This window comes from Clinocottus analis, unplaced genomic scaffold (genome assembly GCF_023055335.1).
Source record: "Clinocottus analis isolate CAN_PGR_092001 unplaced genomic scaffold, fCliAna1.0.p SCAF_12, whole genome shotgun sequence".
Taxonomy (NCBI): Eukaryota; Metazoa; Chordata; class Actinopteri; order Perciformes; family Cottidae; genus Clinocottus; species Clinocottus analis.
The window spans coordinates 15,179,909-15,201,815 of NW_027175843.1; the positions used below are offsets into that span (position 1 = coordinate 15,179,909).

Here is a 21,907-nt window from a genome sequence, read left to right on the forward strand (position 1 = left end):
TTTTTTCTGCACGTGACTTTCACAATGTGCAGATGAGCTACGTAAACTTGAGTCCTCTCACCGCGTTGCCCTGTATGACGCTCGAAGACCACGTTACATCTGGTTTGCTTTTACAAAGGCAAACCGTTATAGTTCAAAATCACGAAGTTGAAATAATTTGCTCAGAAAGGAGAAATAAAGTTGCTTTATATGTAATCATGGCTGCTTTAAATATTTTCTCATGTTTGTCCAATACAAACAGGTTGAATGCATAGCCACCGTTACGGATTTTACAATCTAGACGTCGACTTGTAAGCTCTCAACACTGACTGTAGTATTTGTTTATGCAAGCGCTGTGGCAGCGCTACCAGTGCTTTATCGTCTTAAATTAATAAAAGATCAAATAATTCTTTATTAGTCCTGCATTGGGGAAATATACAGGATTACAGCAGCAAATATATCTATATCTATATATATATATCTATATATATATATATATATATCTATATATATATATATATATATATATATATATCTATATATCTTTTTCACAGTGTAATTATCATGACAGGTTGATATTATTGAAGTGTATTTTGTGGTCTACTGAGAGCTCATCTGGTTCATTTCATTTACCGGATTAAAAACCTGAGTTTACATTCTACACTGGTAGATTGTTTTTGGCTGTTTGCAGTATTTAGAGCCTCGTATTTGCTCTTGATCACTTAAGACAGAATGAGAACCACCAAAATGAAGTGTTTAGATTTTTGTGTAGGGAAATAAATTTTATAATGTAATTTGTTGTAAATGACATTTTCACCAGATGTCGGTAACAACCCAAGTAATCCAGACATGCAGAGAAAACCAAACATAAGTTCAGTACGTGGTAAAAACGCCTTTGTTGGTTCAAGGCGTGTCGTCTCCTGTTAAGAGAAACTAGTCTAATGCATTGCTCAGGTGTGATTTTGGCTCATTCTTTCACACAAACAGTCTTCAAATCTTGAAGCTGACGTAGGCCTCTTTTAGGAACTCTGACCTTTAGCTGACCTTCTGTTTTCCAAACAGGAGGCGCCTTGGACAACAAATGCTTTTGTACCAAGTATCAAATTAATTTCAGTAAGCGTACTCAATACTGTTTTCCCTGTCACGGCTGCTTCTGTGGTAATTTGTTGTGTTGTTTTTCTTGTAAATACTGTTTTCTGCTGGGATTCCTGAAGCTCTTTCACCAGAGATGAGCTCATAAACATCAGGGGAACAACTCCAGCGGACTTCCAACTTTTTTGTTAACGCTGCAATTACTGTCATTTACCGTGTTTCTGTTAACTGTGCAATTACTGTCTGTAGAAAAATTCTCGCCCAAGGTGCGCTCACCTAAATTCACCCAGTGACGCGCCTTCGGAGAGTGAAACGTGCCGTCGCGCTCGTGCCTGCCTTACATATTTCTCTCCAACGTGCGCTCACTGCAACAAACTGGACTAACTTCTACTGGTGAGGAGAGACAGCGACTTTTCTTCAGCCTCCGTTTTGTGCTTGGGATGTATTCAATGAACGTGGCTGCGGTACCACTTTATGCCACCAAATCAGAGTGGCAGCAAAGCGCAAAGGCAGAAGAAATCAACCCACGATGACGTCAGTAGGATGTAAATTCCGTGCCTCGCTGACTCGTCGGTCTTTTCCCTCTCCGGTGCTTTTTGGGTGGCTGGCCTGTGCTCTGTGTCTGAAAGATCTAACACAAAAGTCCCAAAATGATCATCTACAGGTGCATTATCTCCAGTAAGTAGTCGTGTTTATTGAGTTACCCTTTCGTTTTCGTTAGATCGCGCACCGTTCGTGGCAATTATTTTAGTCGGAGTCACGTAATTAGAGAGAGTTGTCCCGGCTAGCCACCGTTAGCTAGATAGCTAGCCGACTCGTGCTAACCGGTATTGTCGGTGAGCTTTTACTTTTGGCCGTGGCTCAAGAAACGTGTCCAGTGAGTTGTGGGCACGTGTAACTACCGTGTATCTGGTTCTATAACGGGGAGCTCTTGACGGGCATGTGGTTTGGGGCTTCAGTGTAACGTTAGTAGATACAGTGACGACGTACGAGGCCTGTCGGCGGCTCGGAGCTCCTCGCTGCGCTTGCCACAGGGACATATAACGTTAGAAATGCTCTCCGCCAATCAACCAGTCGACCGACAGCAGGCCGCGAAGCCGCTCGAGCCCTCGTTTTATTTAATCACAACGTTAAAGAGCAAGATGGAGACGTGGGAGTTGGTCACCAGAGGACCACGAGCCTGCTTGCGTAGCTTGTAGATGACGCATTCAGAGGCAGCCCGGAAATTTTGCTTTGTGTTAAGTGTGACTAACGTTTTCCTCCCGCAGACGATGAGATGTTCGCGGACAGCTTCAAAGTCACAGAATCTGACAATGGCATCTTCTACATAGTTGAAGGAAAGGTGAGTTGTTGGGTGTGATGAGTGTTCAGACTAACGGGGGTTATTTCCACATGGTTGGCTTAATGTGAGGTCACAATATCCTGCACACGTGGCTCCACACTTGATAAAGCAGTTTTGTATGACGATTTTTACATTGAACAGTTTTACAAAACGAGTGAAGATGGCAACAAATGTCACCAGTTTGCCTATAATGCAGCTTTAGTTAAATTCCTGTTTCTATACCACCCTAATCTAATCACACTGAGCACAGCTTAAATATTAATTCATACATTCATTGAGTATGACTATAAGAATCATCATTTACGGCTAATGAGTCCAGAGGAATTGTTGTTTCCACCAAGCCTAATCTCAAGGAAGTTATTAAACAATAAGTCATGTAATGTAACAACTCAAAGCCACACAACCAGACTTACCACACATATGGTCAAAGAAGTGACCCGTATTTTTTTTTGGTTGACTAGCTCTAAATTGTTAACATTTTGTATTGCATATTCAATGTAATCTATAGCTTCCAACAATCTTTTTTACTACTCATATGGCTTCACTTTGGGTTCAAATAAGCAAAGCGGCTACATTCTAGTCCTCTCCGCTGGCAGCTAATACAACCTGCCGATCGGACACTTATACACCTGTCCCACTACCTGTGATTCACCGTACACTCTGCTTCGTGTGTCTAGATGGTCACCAGGTCAGAGGGCTTTGATGACGCTTTAATCGGTGCCAACGCGTCTGCTGAAGAAGTTGCAGAGGGCACTGATTCGGCCTCGGTCTCTGGAGTCGACATCGTCCTCAACCACAACTTGCAGGAGACGGGTTTCTCCAAGAAGCAGTATTTAAGCTACTTCAAGGACTACGTCAAAATGTGAGTATTGTGCTTTTTTTAATATACGGTCAAACAATTTACTTAATGATTCAAAATTACATCAGTAAATTGAAGCGGTCAACCTGTTTGGGAATTGTATAATTATACGTTGTTTAAAATTCAGTAAAGACTGGCAAGTTGTCAATGGTCAGAAAAGGGAGAAATGAGAAACCTTTTCTGGGGTTGCTGCAGTTTGTTTACGTAGGTTGACCGTGCGGGTGGTGAGATCGCTCCCCTCGGGGCAATTCAACTCTGGATCACTGCAAACTGCTGTATGCCAGGAAGTTGGATTGGCGCGACTGTTCTTTAAAAGGTCTTTTTTTTTTCTTTTCGCGCGTGCAGCATCAAGGCCGACCTGGAAAAGAACAATCCAGAAAGAGTGGCGACTTTCATGGAAGAAGTCCAAAAAGAAGTCAAGAAGATTTTGAATAACATCACCAACTACCGGGTGATTATTATGAAAATGTTAACCACCCGAAGATGACGCTCCATCTTCTTGACTGCACGCTGTGATTCAGTCACTTCTCTTGAGACCAGCATCTCTTTGAAATCTGAACTTCCGTCCATCTGTCCTCGTCTCCCTGCAGTTTTTCACAGGCGAGTCCATGAATTTAGAGGGCATGGTGGGACTGCTGGACTACCGCGAGGACGGAATTACACCATTCATGCTTTTCTTTAAAGATGGTCTCTTGGTTGAGAAATGCGTAAGTGCTCAATATCCAAATACACACGTGTCATGATGTAACACAGATTTTTTTATTAGTATTATTGATATGCAGCTGTAGAGTTTGTTTTTTTTAACATGTTAGAAGCAATTAAATGGAATTGTTGTACAAGTGAAGTTACTTTGCCCTAATTGTTAGAAAATATGCTTTCATTTAGTGACACTGCCTTTTTGTCTCTTGCAGTAAATACCTGGAATGACATCTGCAGTAATACCTGGAACATCTGCTTTTCAATTGGCTGCTTCATTCCAAATGGCTCCAAGAATGGACAGGAGGATCACTATTTTGCATCATGCCTGGGGGGAAAAAACACTTTTACAGTTTCTTATGGTCACCATGCCTCAGGCTGAGTGATTCAAACACGATTGGTCACTGAATACAGTTTTTAACTTTTTCTTTTTGACTTTTGCTGTCTTTCGATTTTCATCCCGTGATGGTCCAGTTTTTGTCATGTAAAAAGGCAGATAGCGAGTGGACCTGTGAATGGAAAAACAAAAAACATTTCTTTCCCCATCTGTCTGCATACTATTTTAGCCCAGCTCTACACAGGGTAACCCAACACCTGATTATGGTTGCATTAAATACAATTCCATCTTTAATGAAAATACTTCTGGTTTAATTTGAAAATAAAGTCTTGTACCACCACTCTTGCAGTATTTTGTATCTATTGCAACAATCCTGAATTTGTACACCCGGAAGTACTACTGAGAAATGTATTTCTTTAAAATCATGCGTATGGATGCCTTCATCCACAAATGTAACAAACAAGTTAAATGTGCAAACTTGGGAGGGTTGCTGTTCTGTTACCTGCTTTACTAGCTCTGGTGATTTCTCCAAAAATACTTTGAAAAATGTCAATACATGAAACCTGTTTAGACCGCTTTATTTTTTAGGGGATGTTGAATAAGCCTTCAATTTTTGTGATTCCCGGTGGTCATCAAAAATGGCTGCTTTTGGGTCGACTCACTTATTGGCGTGTTAAATTACTTTTTGCAAGTTTGAAATGTTGGTCAACAAATCCCATCACCAGTAAAGGCCTGTTGGTTTGTATATTGCTATATTTTAGTAATGTGACTGAAGTTGTGTCAAAGCCACAAAGTGATTTATAGTCTAATAGTTTGTCCACATTGACTGTTTAGACTTAATGGTAGAAGATAAGATGGGTTAAGGGCCTAGTAACAAAGTTATATAAAGAGTGAACATGTCAGATCCAGGGTGATATATAAATGGACCCGGCCCACTCCAGTAGTTCTCTTACTGTAAGATACCTAAAAAGGTTGCATCAATCCTCTCCGATGTATAGATGGATAGATATATATCTATATTGATACATCTATATCGATATAGATATACATAACTATATATATCTATAATATAGAGAATGTTCTTACACTGGGGATTAATGTATTTATGGATGTTATTTAAAGGAGATCCTCAGTCAAATCACTTCTGAACCCTTTAAAACTTTCATAAGCATTTAAGATATTTAAGTGTTTTTGTCTCCACTTGTCCTTCCAGACGGCCGGCAGTTATTCCTTTCTCAGCTTACAAAACTTTGATTGAAATGCAACACTGTGAACAATATGTTTATTTATGCCAAAGCGCTGTGCATTGCAGATTCTCCTCAAACTCAAAATCATTACATACTGCCTGCATTTCAAACAGTATTTCCCTTCTGACATCTACATTCAGGGAGTCATAAAATATAACCTGAGCGTTGTCCACCTTTTGATCTTTCCCATCTGACATGGTTGAAGTTAGGTTGTCTGCATTTCCTCCTCTTCCTCAGCAGACTGGTAGTGTCGGTACTCTGGCTTTAGCTCCCAGGTGCTCTTGTGAGCTCCTTTGCTGTTGTACACCCCGATTTCCCTCACGATTTCCTTCAGGTAGGTCTGGAAAAACAGTCCAGGTGGTTCATGACAATCTGTTCATTTCAACCTCGTATTTGAGGTTATTTTGACACGTGTTGCATGTGTGTTTATGGTTTGGATTTATGACATTGTATCCCTGCACTATGACTTTAGTGACATTTTGAATGATGGATTTATGACATTTGATGAAATGTGTATGACATACTATACTTTGACATTTTAATGGCATGACTTTATGACGTACTAATTACTTACTTTTTCATGGCATACTATGATTTTTTGACATTTTATAATATACTATACAGAGACTTTTCATTGATTATTGTGACAGTTTGTTTTACATTTACAATGTCATACTATACTATCACACTTATGATAGTGCGACTATTCATGACTTGATTTTTAGGATATATTTTATGACATACTATATGACTTTCTTGCCATGTTTCTACATTTGAATGTTTTTATGACTTTTTTGCTGCTGTTCTTTATGAAAGTGCAGAAATAGAATCTATGAAAAAAAACTAAGGACATAAAAAAAGCACAGACGAAGCACTGAAGCATCTAACTGATGGCATCGGCTTCCAGATTCCCATTAAAGATTGTATTGTTTGGCCCGGTGCCCCAAAGTGAGGAGGGAGCTTGTCCACGTTAGGTCTTAACAAATGTCCCCTTGGGATTAGTAAAGTATCCATCCATCCATTCCCCCCCCTTTCTCTGTTTAAAGGTAACAAAATCCACCTACCAGCATTTGAATGTATTTCCTCAAATGCCCCTATTCCTTTAAGTGTGTGTTGTGTGCTACATGCTAACTCTGTCAGTCTGAAAGGAAGCATAAATAAGATCCTTGACTAGTTTTACACTACGTATATACTAAATTGAGGTTTCACTGTTAACTCTGCTTGTACCCAGCTTTGCAGCTCAATTTAATCTGCCTAGACTTTTCATTTCTCTAGTGACAGTAGTGTTTTGTTTTATGAGAAGGCATAACTAACAAAAACCTTAAGTCTATTACTGATGAGGAGACGTGGAAGGACATTCAGTGACGCCGTATGAGACGCTATTCCCTCGAACGACCACTGGGTGTCTCTGTTGAGCTTGTAGGAAGGTACCGCTGCACCTGATTTTCATAATGGGCATTTCGGTTACTTTAGTTCAGTTAATTTGAGTGTTAGCCAAGTGCTTTAGGGAAAAGTGATGGTGTGGAGTGTATTGCGGCGTTTGACTCCTACTCAGCCGATGGTTATGCAATCAGATGCAATCAGAAGGAGAGGAGGACCTCAAGGTCTCATCAGCACCTACACATTGCTGTTCTGTGCGAGCTGGAACGAATCCACTGCGCTGTATTGATTCATACTGTGTGTGTGTGTGTGTGTGTGTGTGTGTGTGTGTGTGTGTGTGTGTGTGTGTGTGTGTGTGTGTGTGTGTGTGTGTGTGTATGTGTGTGCGCACGTTGGCCCAAATTTCAGCCACAAAAAAAATGTGTGAACAAGCATGCTGTGGGCGATTTGTTCAAATTTAACAAAGCAAGGTGGATAGTGGGCAGGTGTATTGTGTTTTTTTTTCAGCTACGCTGGTGTGTGTGTGTGTGTGTGTGTGTGTGTGTGTGTGTGTGTGTGTGTGTGTGTGTGTGTATGTGTGTGTGTGTGTGTGTGTGTGTGTGTGTGTGTGTATGTGTGTGTGTGTGTGTGTGTGTGTTGCTCACAACAGGTTGTTTGGTGATGTCCACTAAATCCTTAATGTTGTAATACTGGTGCTTCTCAAAGGCAGAGAAGAGCATGTCCAACACGATCTGCCGCTCAGCTCGCACCATTTTCCCGTCCGTCTTCTTCTTCTTCTCGTGCTCCAACTGAGATTCATATTTATTGTTAATAAAACTAATATCAATAATAATGACACTGGTAATAGTACTAATACATCTGACCATTTGATTCTAATGTCACAATTTGATCAGTTTAAGTTATCTTTTCTTTGTCCTCATGTATTTAGCTCATATTTTTTTGTATTTCTTTTAAAGCTAAAATGTACTAAACACATATTTTGTTATTTTAATTTTGGTTAATATATTTTATGAACTTTCATTAAATTGAAGGACTAACAAAAAACAGAACAAAAAAAAAGAAACTGAAGCAGCAGAAGCCAAGATATTACTTTTTGTATCAGCCATAGGTCAAGCCCTCAAAACACTGGATACATTTCCCAAAATCCAGTAGCCTCTTTTGTTCCTCCTTGACCCTTCTTTTTTCATAAATAATTGAGAAAAATAGCAAATATTCACAGGTTGAAAGCAGGGAGGCAGACACACACGCACAAACGCACACACGCACGCACACACGCACACACGCACGCTCGCGGTTCTCACATTGAAATCGTGGTTGGCCACAGGCTTGAAGATGGTAGTGACAGCTTTCTCCAGCTGCTGTGAGAAACGCTGAGGCTTCGCAGACTCTTTAAGCTGCAGCCTGAAAGAGAGGGCGAGAGAGACGGAGACACACACACACACACACACACACACACACACACACACACACACACACACAGAGATAAAGTTTGCTTTGTGTTTTCTGTGGTCTAACTTGATCTCTGCTGACAGATGTGCCTGTTAGCAAGGAGACAACTGTCAGCTCCGTGAGGATAAACTATCCAAATACATGAAGGCAGCTGCTCTGCTTTCTATTTATTCATTGTTCATCTCGACTCGGCTGGTCATTAAACACATTTCACACAAACATAAGATTATGAGCTTGGAATACATATTATACACAAAGCACTGCAGCTGCTTGATGTATTCATAAACACATATTAACTATAGATTGGCGTGCTAATGAAGACACGTATAAAGTATGTTTAAGCATTTGGGAGCATTTCTCTTGCATGTCATTTCTTTTATTGCTTAGGAGATAAGTTCTATTTTATCTTCACTGTGTTAACGCTCAATCAAAACAGATAACATGCATAAATAAAAATATCCATAATCTGTAAAGAAAAACAAATATAACTTATCTAAATGTCAAACATTATTTCAATTATGTGTAGTGTATAAAATAAGTATCTTTAGTAGGAAGCTGTGGGGAAGTTACTACTAAAAATGTTCTTGATTTGTGTCCACACACACACACACACGCACACACGCAGGCAGGCACGCTGCCACGACAACACAATGTCCTGCATATCCTGCACTGATGGAGGGACATTTGTCAGCTGCTACCCAAACGGGAGATTTCAAAACTGGAACGAAAAGTGAAAACGGTTCTTGTCGAATGAAATACAATTGGACACATCTAAGTTGTGTAAGTGCTCCCCACGACACCGCACTACCATTCTGTAACGTCTCAGAGGATCCGCAGCCAGGTGATCCACACAGGTGTCGATCTTTTAATGTCAAAAAAGTGTGAGTGACGGTCAGGAGGGAAACCTTTCTTGCACATCAGTGTTCCCATAATTTGTTTTACTAATTTGACAACGGACACAGAAACAGGCTCACACACACACACAACTGTGTTGTGTTTGCTTTGGGCAGTATTGTGGCAGTGCATCTGCCACAGTGATGTGGTTGCTATAGCAATAGCATGCACTAACTAGCTAGAATAAGGGATTGAAGAAGAGACAGAAACTATTTTAAAAAGGCAGAGTGGACTCGAGTGTTTAGTTTACGCGCTTGAACGGATCGTGTCGTCCTGAGGTGAAACAATGTCATGGAATTACAGCTACATACAATGAATATCTTGTCTACATTGTGCGTCTGCGTCTGATATCCGCTTTCAGGTGGAGCGCATGGTGGAGTGTAACACGGAAACACAACCTGGTCACAACCAGTCCAGAGGGCAATACATCATCTATCCATGCATCTATCAAATGTCATTTGGTTTTTACATTTGAAGATTTGATTGATGTGTACATGTCTTTGTTTGCTAAGTTCTCAGGGATCTGATTAAGGGCAGCAAATTTTGAAACGGTCACAGCCCAGTGCATCTTCTCACCAGCAGGACAAACCTGGCAGGCCAAACCATATACTATACTGTACCGAAAGCAGAGTGGCCCACCCCAAGAGGAGATGGATGAGAGGGAGGAAAGGGATGGGAGGGAGGAGATGGAGGAGAGGGTCGAGAGAGAGGGGATGGAGGAGATGGATGAGAGGGATGGGAGCCGGTGGGACTAGGGAGATAAACTATGTTTACAATAATGATGCTCAAACTATAACTCTTAAGATGATGAAGAATTGATCATTTTCTTTGCTACATTCCAGTATTCTAACTCGATCATTAAGCGTTTCCGAGCTTAACAATTAAAAAAGTTCACTCACTTCTTTAGCCTCATGTAGTCGTCACTGACGACCGGTCTGCATTCAGCTCGGTGCACCACCATCCCCTCCAGACTGATTCCATCTACAATAAAAGACAGTGACTCAGCATCTCGATTTAGACACATGCACACAGACACACTTAGTTTGTTTGAGGGGGGGGGACACTTTTTAATACAGCTTAAAACTATACATCATACTTATATTGTCATACTTTGATCAAAACACCCAACATAGATCATACATGAGTCAAAATTGAACTGTTTGGGCAGAATTGATTGGATATTATAGTCATATAGCAGGAATACATCCCAACTGGCACCCGATATTACAGAAGTACCTGAAAAGCAAAACAAAAATGGACGCCTTACATTAGCCACATTGTTTAAGGTAATTTAACCTTCATAATGTAAGTCCATGCATCTTACAACCATCCTGAACTGTGCAGTGACGACATGGGGTATCGAGTCCACCTCTACCATCCAATATGACACAGAAGAAAAACTTAAGTTATGTGCACATAAGTCCAGTGGAGGATTTCTTTTTTAAAAACATAATATTATAAAGAAATTATTTGCTTTTAAACAAAACTAAGGAGGAGAGCCAGAGTCCATGAACAAAGTAATTGCTAAACTGTGAGATAAACAGGTCGGGACTAAAGAGTGACGCAAATGCGAAGTGTCTTAAACATGCATCTCTCCACTGACCAGCAGGGGGCGACTTCCCTGGTTGCAAAAAAAAGTCAGATTGTATTATTAAACAATTATCCGATTTCTCACTTGATTCGTTCCCTCAGTAAATATTGTATAATACTGGAGTTTGTGGGACAGAAGCTTTACCATGAACAGTTGTCTTATATAGCTCACTGTTTCTGAGCAGAAAAATATTGATTTCTCTAAATCGTAAACTATTTTGCTACGAAAAAAACATTGTAGCGCTGAAAGAATAATGCTGTTTGAAACTTAATCTGTCTCACAATAATCTTTACTTGCAGCTCTAATACAAATACAAAGCTAGTTCACAAAGCTATTTATAGTAATTTATTACAGTCTCGTGATGATCATAGTTATTTTTTGTTGATAAATTAATATCTGAAATAAATTTCAATTATATGACTAAATGCAACAGCACGTCAATCAACGCTTCTCACACAGTGTCAACACAGGCAAGTTCAGACTGGGGCTGAAAAAACAAATCTGTGTTCAGACATGATGACTGCAATTAACCAACACGTTGCCATCCAATCTGACACAGCAGGAGAGCAATTGCCAGAAAGAAATGGCCAGAATCCAGGTGTGGACAGCTGGCAGAAGCAGCCTCAAAAATACTTGCAGCTGTGATTTCCGTCATCGGTGCCTCTATAAAGTACCGAGTAGAGTGGATGAACACGGACCACGTGTCAATGAGTCTAGTGTTTTGTGTTTAACACATAAATAGGATACAGATTTATTTTATTTTTTTTAAGTCTTCTTCTTTAAAAGTAATTTGAAGTACATTCACAAAAGTATTGTCCATTGTTGAGGTATTTAAGTATTTACATTTCATGCCAATTTGCTCTTTTACTTCACTGCGTACACTGCCTCTCCCCAAAAAAAGGTCACACACACACTAATATTTCATTGGACCGCCTTAAGCTTTGATTAAGGCACGCATTCGCTGTGGCATTGTTTCGATAAGCTTCTGCAATGTCACAAGATGTATCAGCTAATAACGTACTTCCATGTAATTCCATCAATGGATTTTTTTCCATTGATGTTTTTCATCCAGTGTTGCATTAATTTCTCACCAAGATATTTTATTGATGATGGTAGAGTATGACCGCTGCGCAAAGCCTTCTCCAGCACATCCCAAAGATTCTCAATGGGGTTAAGGTCTGGACTCCATGTGTGAAAATGATGTCTCATGCTCCCTGAACCACCCTTTCACAATTTCAGCCCGATGAATCCTGGCATTGTCATCTTGGAATATGCCCGTGATATCAGGGAAGAAAAAATCCATTGATGGAATTACATGGAAGTACGTTATTAGCTGATAACATGTATGCACTTTTCTTTCAGTAGAACATTAAATGCAGGACATGTATTGTTTTTACTGTGGTATTGGTCACTTAAGTGAATGATCTAAATCTTCTTACAGCACTGCCAGTAAGTCTTTCATAAACTGTTCATAACTTCTTTCAATGTTACATTTTGAACTATTTCTGATTTACCTTAAATATGGCATTTTCATTTGTCACATTTATTTTTCAAGGCGTTCTTTCATAAGGTGCTTTATCCAAATATTCATCTGTCCAACCCTGAACCTTTTTACAAAACACTTGATGCCTCTTGTGCTTCACTCCAATCAGAATGACAAGTCCAGTTGGCGAGCGTTGGCGTTATATTGGCAGCAGCTCAGTCTATTACGCATTGTTGCATGATTTTGGCATTGTATTTATCTGGACACATAAAAAAGGTCTGAGAAGCAATACATTTCACACTCACCAGTTAATAAAACCAGCAGAGAGAGAAACACTAGAAGGGCAAAGACAGAGAAGAAGTCAACAGGGAGCGGTAGAGTTCAACAAATGGGCGGCAAGGCCTTGACAATAAACATATAAAAAGATCCAGGTGAGCTATGGAGGGCGCTAAGGGGCAATCTTTACTATTTTAACACTCTCTCACAACATACATAAACAGTTAGGGATCTTCAAGTGTCAAATTTGGTCTGGAAAACCATCTCAGAATACATGCTAGTTGCATTTGTTGTTTTCACACTTCCGTCACTCACGTGGGGGCGAAATGCAAAGAAAAGATACACGGAAAAGACGCCTTTCCTTCTCAAGCGTCATCTGAAGCAACATCCGAAGTCTGATGACACCAAAATGAGGTATTTCACTGCTGGATTCTCCACTGGTAGCAAATACGTTTTTTTATTGATTCTTTAGGTATGTCTACATTTATTGAAATTGTGTTTGTAAAGTCACTATCTCATTGGGAAACCTTATCGCTCTTGTTAACAGAATTAAAAGCACTGGATTAAATTCATCAGTGGCAAAACTGGTTAATTGCTCTGTGTAATAAATCAATTTATGGGAAACCAACTAGAAATATACACATCGTACCAAATGTTAAACTATTAACTGCAAGGATGAGGCTAATCTTATTCTATGTTTTTCTTATCTTCAACAAATCTCATCAACAACCCAAACCCCACATATGATGGCAAATTAATGTCATAAATAGAGAGCGCAAATGAGCTCCACGCGAGCGCGCAAATCAAACAGTTTCGCGCATAATTTACTTAGACGAGTGCTTTTACATCACTCCGCGAGCAAAAGTTGAGCTTGTGCGAGCAAAACTTGTGTTTACGCGAACAAAAGTCCCTCTCGCGAATTTTTAATCTGCTGGCTCTCGAAGCTTTAAACTGCGCTTGTGTGTCTGTTGCCTGCTCTCTCTTGAATAGATTTTATTTTTGACACTAAGTGGTTTCCCATAAATTGATCCAGTGCTTCAATCCAGTGCTTTAAATTCTGTTAACAAGAGCGACAAGGTTTCCCAATAAGATAGTGACTTTACAAACACCATTTCAATAAATGGAGACAAGACACGCAAGTGCAGTTTAAAGCTTTGAGAGCAAGCAGGTTAAAAATTGAGCGCAACGTTTGCTCACGCAAGAGCAACTTTTGCTAGCGCGTGCTGGGATTTTGCTCGCGGAGTGATGTAAAAGCGCTCGTCAAAGTGACTTACGTGCGCAACTGTTTGATTTGCGCGCTCTTGTGGAGTTAATTTGCGCTTGCGTGGAGCTCATTTGCGCTCTCTATTTATGACATTAATTTGCCTTCATACCCACAATGTGCTTCTCTCTCACAAAACCTTTTAACTTCCAAACTCCTTTTGTGGTGCCTTCCGAGTATCTTTTTTTTTAGACTCCATAATTTGCAACAACAGCAATGCACTGTAGTTTTTAGCCATCCTTTTTACTGCAGAACAATTGCCCGTGCTTTATTTACAGCAGCATGCTGTGTGTAGTATTGAAATCACCACAGAACCCATGTTTACTGCAATGAAGGAACATGTCAGGCAGTGCAACAGTGTGCCTCATTTTATGCATTTTTATAGTTTTTGGATAAGAGATCTCTTCAGCACAGAGGAATAAAATATAATGCATCAAGCTTTGGCTACCGAGGCCTTGACAGAAGGATCGATTCAGTGTTGCGTTTTTTGTTTTTTTCACGCCTCTTGTGTGCAACCCAGGGAGAGAGTATTGCCAGCCTCATCTATAATTAAAAAAAATGCCTTGATGTATTCAGTGTAAACCACAGCTGAAGAAAATGCAGGTGCCACGGTCACCATAGTAACCATCACATGCCACCTGACATCACGTGTCACGAAGCATTCCTTTAAGCGCCCGTCTTTAATCTTGGAGGCGACAAATGCTTTGCAGTACGTGTCACAGATCTCACTAATGTTCATCTTTGCCTTTTCCACAAATGGATGCAATTATGTGCAATTATTGGCTGGTGAGTGCAAGAGCACTTGCCAGCGACACGTCTAAAAACACACCCACACACAAGAAACATGTGTCCGCACCAACATCCCTGCTGTGCAGTTGTCATGGTCAACCAATTCGTTTGATTTCATCAAGGCCATAAAGAAATGTCGACTGTTTCCCTCCTGCAACTCACGTCTTCCTGTTTCCTTTCTCAAGGATCCAGAGGGACGCTGTATGATGGACGACAAGTCTTTGTAACCATGGACAGACAAACATTCTATAGATAGAGAAAGAAAGAAAGAAAGAAAGAAAGAAAGGACTAACATTGGATGTGGACTGGCTCTAGGCTTCAGCAAGTGGGAGGAACACTTAAATAGATAAATATAAGACTCCTGCAAGCTGGCTTCACTCTAAAACTCTTAAGTTCGCGATCAATGTTTTGGTCCACACTTTCAGCATCCCAATTCTCCTACGCGTCCATCATTCAGAGCGGCAGGAGATTTTTTTTTAATCTATCAGATGAAGAAAAAGCTGACGCTGCGATTTAACAGCTCATCATTAAAATCACAACTGTTTTGGTAAAGCCACATGGTGGATTTCAATTCTGTCAGTCAGCTGCTGCTGCTTTCATTTATAAACAAAACTAAACACGATAGATATAATGGGCCATAACTTGTACAACACATTAAATCGTAATAAAGCGCCTACACAGTTTTCACATTCAAAAATTTTCACCTATGTTTTACGGCACAAATATGAACGAGTCAGGTGAAGAAAGTCTTCATTGGGAAAAAAACACTTGTTTGACTTCAAGGAATAGTTTTATTTAGTGGAATTTGCTTTAGGTATTCACTCTCTTATAGAGAGTGGAGAAGACTGACACCCCCTCTTATTTCTGTCCTTTGGAGATGCTTAACTTAGCACAAAGACTGGAAACAGACGTATCCAGATGAAACAACCACAACCTCCATCTTGTTAGTTTAATCTGTACAAAAACAGAAGTTTAAAAACAATAGGTTGTGGTTTTACAGTGCGTTTTAAACAAAACCATTTGATGGCTAGCGAATAAGCATACATATTCCCCAAAACTCTATTTGTTTCACATTTAAAATCCCTCATTCTGAATGTATTTGAAAACCCTTATAGTTAGTATACGTTCGCATGATAGATTACTCTGTACTTATTACAGCTCCCTCAGGGTCTGAAGTTCAGGTCCATGTTCAGAGTGATACCCACGAGCTCACTAGGGTTGAGTATGTTTTTTGTTTTTTTTCAATCTAGGTGGGATGGGATCACAAAAGCCATTCAAGTGGATTTTACACTTCGGAGATGCTAGTAAAAGTAAAAGCAAGTAAAAATGAGAAAAGACCTTTGTGCGTACGGTGGATATTAACACATTGGTTGTTCATTTCTGGCTTCCACAACAGAGCGAAACTATGACCACGTTGCATCCAGTGAACATCAAGTGTTGCTCTTTCAGAACAAACTTCTGTCTCCAAAGTTCAAATGTGCAATCAAGTCAAAAAAACTAAACAACAAAAGTTGCTCCTAAATCTAATGCCGACTGATGATTGGCATATTCTCTGTAAAGCTACAACATTTAAGTCAATACAGTCAGTTACTCCAGTAGAGTAGAAGCTTATTGAAGTTTGCCATAATAATAAAGAGATCAGCTTCAGGATTATGCAACCTCATTTTATTATAAGAATCATATTCCTGAATAAAAAAAACTTAATAGGCAGTTTAACAAAAAGCAAATTAGGAAAACATGAATAAATAGTTAGATGGAAAAGGAAAGAGCTGTAATAACTACATTTAAGACATGACAAGGTATTGCACTAAGCTAATTCTTAAAGAGTAGAGAAGTGGAAAGGAGTTGATTGAAGACAGTAGGAGGAGAGAGACAGCTGAGAGGGTGAGGAGGTCACTTGTCCACCCCCTCATGCTCATCGCTTACCTCCATCTGCTCTCAGGCTTTTTCCTGAAAGCTCTGACCTTCCTAATGTTAAACACAACAAACAGCTCGCCGCCCACCAGGCCTCCATCATGTCCATGGATTAACTACCCTTTTCAACACACCAACCTATATATTACACTAGTAAATAAATAAATGTTATAAATATGTACATAAATAAATAGAAAAATGTCGGTCAAAGACCTTCATCAGCATGCTCTATAGACGCTGCTCTTCAGTACTGTAAAACTGTTGCAGCGTAACAGTTATCCCTTTTTTATTTGGAAGGGTGACTAACCTTAGGCTTTTTTCAGTGTCTACAAAAATAATACACACGCACACACACACACACACACACACACACACACACGCACACGCACACACACACACACACACACACACACACGATCTGACGAATTGCATAAGCTACTTCAGTTACTTTGCCTCAGGCTATGCCTGTGACCCTGGCTCTCTCCGCTCCGAGATCACTCTCTTATAAGACTTGTTTGTACGATTTCTTTGCTTCTCTAAAACAACACACTCTTGTCTCAGAGCTGAGGCATGGTGGCCGTCAGGCAGGATGTGAACTACAGTAGTCAGGGCGTCTCCTTTACGAAGGTGTGATCGCTTCCTTGAATACAAGATTTGTGAATTGTTAGGGGTTCTCTAAAACATTGACAATATGCTATCTTGCCATGAATTAAAATGCTGTTGCATCTGTATGGATTACCCGTAAAATTAGGCTATTATTGAATGTATGAGATATTTTTGGCTGGTAGCAGGAAAGTCATTACATGAAAATGGCTTCAGGTAAACTCTCCAACAAAAGGACAACTGGACTGCACTTGTCAATTAAATGAACTTTATGGAGAAAATTACCTATTTTGAGAAAACAATATGAATAATAAAATGTCATTTAGACACTGTTTTAGTATTGTGTAGCCCAGGTCGACTGTAGCTCAGTAGTGAGCACCAATAATAGAGTTCAAAAGATGCATTTACATATTTTATTTCCCTGCGCTTGTCATGTTAATCATTATTAATAAAGCCTTTCTAAAGTCTGTTGAGTATGATCAATGTAAATGCATTCTACCTTTCTCATATCGATGGATTACATGTTTGTGCGGTGAGTTAAAGATATCGCTGATATAAAAAGGATAATGGTTGTGTATAATAGCTGTTCTAGTCTTGTTGGAAAAACCTTGTGAATGCAACACAATTGGTGAAACTTTGCTAATTCACTTTGAAACTGTGCACTAATTTTGATAATACATAAATCGATAGACAGAAAAATGCATGTCTTTCAATCACATTTATAAAGCAATGCATGTGTACATTTTCTAAGTACATTGACATAACTTAATCTCAATACATGTCAGACAGAGTTGTCTACAAATGATGACAACAAGCAAGCAAAAAATGAGGAGGGTGAACTCACTGATTGGATCTCCAAATATAATTTTCCATTAGAGCTCATTTCTACCAAGCCCACAGGCTGCTTCATTAAGGAAATGTAATGATTTCATTCATTAACTTTGAAGTGATTATCTGATGTCTGTAACTGTACTCAGCCCACTTGTTTTGATTGTACATAGACTAGCAGCATCCATATGCAACAAGTGGATCCAAAGAGCAAGTTGCAGAAAAAACAACTGTAAATAATTTAATCCTTAGTTTATTAGATTACTTTAAATCCATTTCTCACCCTTAAAACAGGAAGAAAATAATGAAGACTACTGAGCAATTTTTTAAAATGTTTTTTAAAATGTTTCATGTATGATGTGTATGATGTGGCTGTGTGTTACATAATGTGAATGTCTAAATCACAATTTTTTACTAAATTATTCTCACTTTATTTATGATGATTTAGATACCTATTGTGTAGTATAATATAACCTGGACCACCTTTTTCAGTTTTTCAGGTATTTGACTACAAATGAAAATATTAAATGAGTGCAATCGTCAATCTAAGGAGGAGGACATTTAAAAAAGGATCGACTAGTTAGTCGGAATCTTTGGTCCAAAATGATGCACCGACCATCAGACTGGCCATGCAATCTGTGTTCGAGGGACGGGTTTAACACTTGAAACAACTTGTCACTGTATTTAACCTCTGGCAACATGTATGACTTTCCAGGTCTCCTGCGTCAATGACTTTGATTGTTTATCCTATATCCCTGTTCAAGTTGTTTTATTTCCCATATGGTTGGAGGTCACTAGAGATTTCATGTGTAAATATTAAGTGCGTAAGATACAAAGTAATTAGTAAAGTCTATATGACAATATTGCTACACTGAAAGAAATGAAATGATCAGTTTGAGCCATCAGACACACAAAGCCTATATACAGTAGACTTCCATAAGGAATAAAGCAAGAGATCAACAGCTCTGAGCTCATATAAGACCCTATTTTAAGTGGTTGCCAGGCCAGCTTCAAAGCAGTCCGTGATGCCATGTTAACCGCAAGCTCTTGGAGCAGCTCTATGAATAATTCACTACCTTTAAAAAAGGGACGGAGATTCCTGGCCCACAGAAATTTTGGAATTAAATTTGGAACATCCTGAGCTGTAGTTTGATAGAGAGACACAACAGCTGTGACAAACAGATTCTCACTGACTTTGAAGATAACGGTCGTCCTCGATGAGCCAGTTTTAATGAACAGAAGAAAGCAGGTCAAACCTCCCACAATCCTCTCTGCTGCATCTTGGCCTCGTTTGCAATTCCAATTGAGTGTTGTTGATGATGATACCACTAATCGTTTATGATTAGAAAATCGCAGCAAAAAGAGTGAGCTGTCACTCTGGGATCTTCTCCCGAATAAACATAGATAGAGAGCCGTAAACCCGCCGTGTTTGAATTTAATTGTTTCAGTTTAACTTGAATCTCCTACCAATTCCTCTGAAATGCACTTCCAACCCTAACTCTGAGGTGTAACAACCTGTTGCACAAATGTAAAACACCTGAGATTTTGCAGTCAACAAAGTGCCATCACTTTATTTTAAATTAGTTTGTAAAAGAGCAGGGATTATTTCCATGATTGTCTGATCCATTTAATTAAAAACTTGAATGTTTTTTATGCTCTCGCACACAGACAAGCATAGATACATGTATACAAGTGATCTGAGCCAAAACATATCAAACTGCTCACATCAAGTTTGGGAAAGACTCAGCCTAGTTGTCCATCACATTTATTTGGACTTAAAGCTAATTTATAGTGCTAATGAAGTCTCTAATGTTGACAAATATGAAGTGCTATGGCCCTATTCATGTCCAGTGCAGAGACAAAGTGCACCTTCTGAGATGTGTTTTGTACAACATGGTTTTGGTCATGATCCATTATATAATTAGCACAAGGGCAGTTGAAGCCTGTTGTACCACTACTAAATACTAAATTCTCTTTGGAGCATGAAGTGTATTTTAAGTATTAAATATCGGCCCAGAGAATTATATATTTTTTTCTTTTTTCTTTGTATTGCTAAATTAACAAGTGCATGCAACAGAGACCTTCAGTCCTACATCTAATTTGCATGTTAAACTGCTGACAAGTGGCTTCAAGTGTAATCCCACTGATTTTGAAAAAGGCCGGATTGTGTGACTGCTATGAGGGTGAATCTGAGCATCCCCGGCAGTGCACATGTCTCGAACACAATGCACCACATCCAACTGTTTGCTAAGTAAGCGCTGGCCCTTGGTAGGGAAACAATGATGGCCTGAGGAATACAATAAATAGTAATCAAACAACAAACTAACACCAAAGCACTAGTAAGAGTAGCATACACCCATCGATGTTTGGTAGTTGCACAAAGCTCTGATGTCTCAAAGGTCAGTGTGGAGAAGTGGAAAAGTCATCCAGCTCCTTTGTAGAGTCACTATCACAGTATGTAGGACCTGTTTTCAGTTGTCCACTAAGGTACTGAACAAGGGTCACTCTTGCTGGATACATTTCTTCAATTTTTCAGCTTTTCATGATGCACAAAAGGTTCTGGTCGGAGTATTAATGCTGTTACTATATATGGATGCGGTTCATATACGTATATGTTTTCTTGAAATTATATTATATACAATTTGAATTTAGGGTAAGTGTATAACACCTTCTTTTACTCTGTACCCATTTATAACTGTTACTGTAGTGTGTATCATTATACCCAATAAAAGCAAAAATGTAATTGGCATTATCTTTTTGATATCTTATTTAACTAGAGCTGAAAAAATTAGTTGACTAATTGATCAAAAATAAATTAGCGACCATTGAGATAATCTATCTCAATCGTTTCAAGAGCAAATAATTTACTGGTTACAGCATCTTCAATGTGAGTATTTGCTGTCTTTTATGTTAATAAAATGAATATCTTTGGGGTTTTAAATTATGGTTGGGTAAAATAATAATTGTAAAGACACCTTGGACTAAGAAAAAATGGGATGGACTTCTTTCACAATGTTTGGGTGTTTTGTCGACCACACAATTTTTTAATGATTTAAAAAAATAATTAGTAATAACAAAATAATTGCAGCCCTAAATCTAATTAATCATCCCAGTACCTTGCTACTGGTGTCTGTAATGTTCAGTACATCCAAGTAATCTTCAGCAAAATGTGTGAATAAGCAGTAGTCCGTCAATAAACATTCCAGACAAGCCAAATGGTATGCAGTGACGACTACTGCCACAAAGCAGGTATTCTGCGGATGATAAAAAACAGGATCAATAAGATGATCAGAAAGGCTGGCTCAGTGATTGGCTTTCCTCCGGACACTTTGGAAAAGAGATCAAGGGCCAAATTAAAAACGATTGTTTCTTCGGAAAGCCATGCACTACACTTGTGTTTTTAAAGTTCTCAGAAGTTCATTCAGTGAGCGATTCAGGATGCCAAAGTGTTCGAATGAACGACTGAGACGGTTTTTGGTCCCGGCAGCTATCTGATCTTTTAATGAACACCTTGAGTTGTGGTTTTTAGATTTCAATTTAGCATCTTTCTATGTTGGTCATTGTTTCATGGCATTCCATCTGGTGTTTGTGTTTTTTGTCTGCTGTTGTCTGTATGAGTCTATTGTTGTTTTTCCACTGGGGATTAATACAATTTTTCTATCTATCTATCTGTGCTGATAAATCATGCAAATTGACAGCATAGCCTCAGTGGTGCAATCCAAAAAATTTAAAAAAAAAATTGAATTAAACTGAATTGCTGTTGGGGTCAGAATGCAGCATAAACAGAACGTTTGTGCAGAGTGTTTGTACATTTTGAATTAGTGTTGTGTCATTTTCTACTGCTTTCGAGGCCAAAGCAAGAGTCAATTCATAACCGTTCCTCCACG

The 21,907-nt window shown here is 39.2% G+C and overlaps 2 protein-coding genes across 3 annotated transcripts in view; one reads left to right on the top strand and one right to left on the bottom strand.

The window, feature by feature from the left end:
• Nucleotides 1-1,626: 1,626 nt before the first annotated feature.
• On the top strand, nt 1,627-4,645 carry tpt1 (tumor protein, translationally-controlled 1). The gene is made up of 6 exons (XM_068572393.1): nt 1,627-1,749; nt 2,340-2,413; nt 3,091-3,275; nt 3,618-3,723; nt 3,863-3,979; nt 4,184-4,645. Exons 1-6 carry the CDS (start codon nt 1,722-1,724, stop codon nt 4,184-4,186), a joined length of 513 nt encoding a protein of 170 aa, XP_068428494.1. The 5' UTR covers nt 1,627-1,721; the 3' UTR covers nt 4,187-4,645.
• A 925-nt stretch (nt 4,646-5,570) lies between these two features.
• LOC137782776 (general transcription factor IIF subunit 2-like) overlaps nt 5,571-21,907 on the bottom strand; it is a 33,002-nt gene continuing 16,665 nt past the window's right edge. For both annotated transcript variants that reach the window (XM_068572390.1, XM_068572391.1), the window contains exons 5-8: nt 10,175-10,256; nt 8,234-8,333; nt 7,577-7,720; nt 5,571-5,892 (exon numbers count right to left, since the gene is read on the bottom strand). In XM_068572390.1, the coding sequence (XP_068428491.1) occupies nt 5,758-5,892; nt 7,577-7,720; nt 8,234-8,333; nt 10,175-10,256 (461 nt within the window). In that variant the 3' untranslated portion in view covers nt 5,571-5,757. The remainder of the gene's footprint in view (nt 5,893-7,576; nt 7,721-8,233; nt 8,334-10,174; nt 10,257-21,907) is intronic.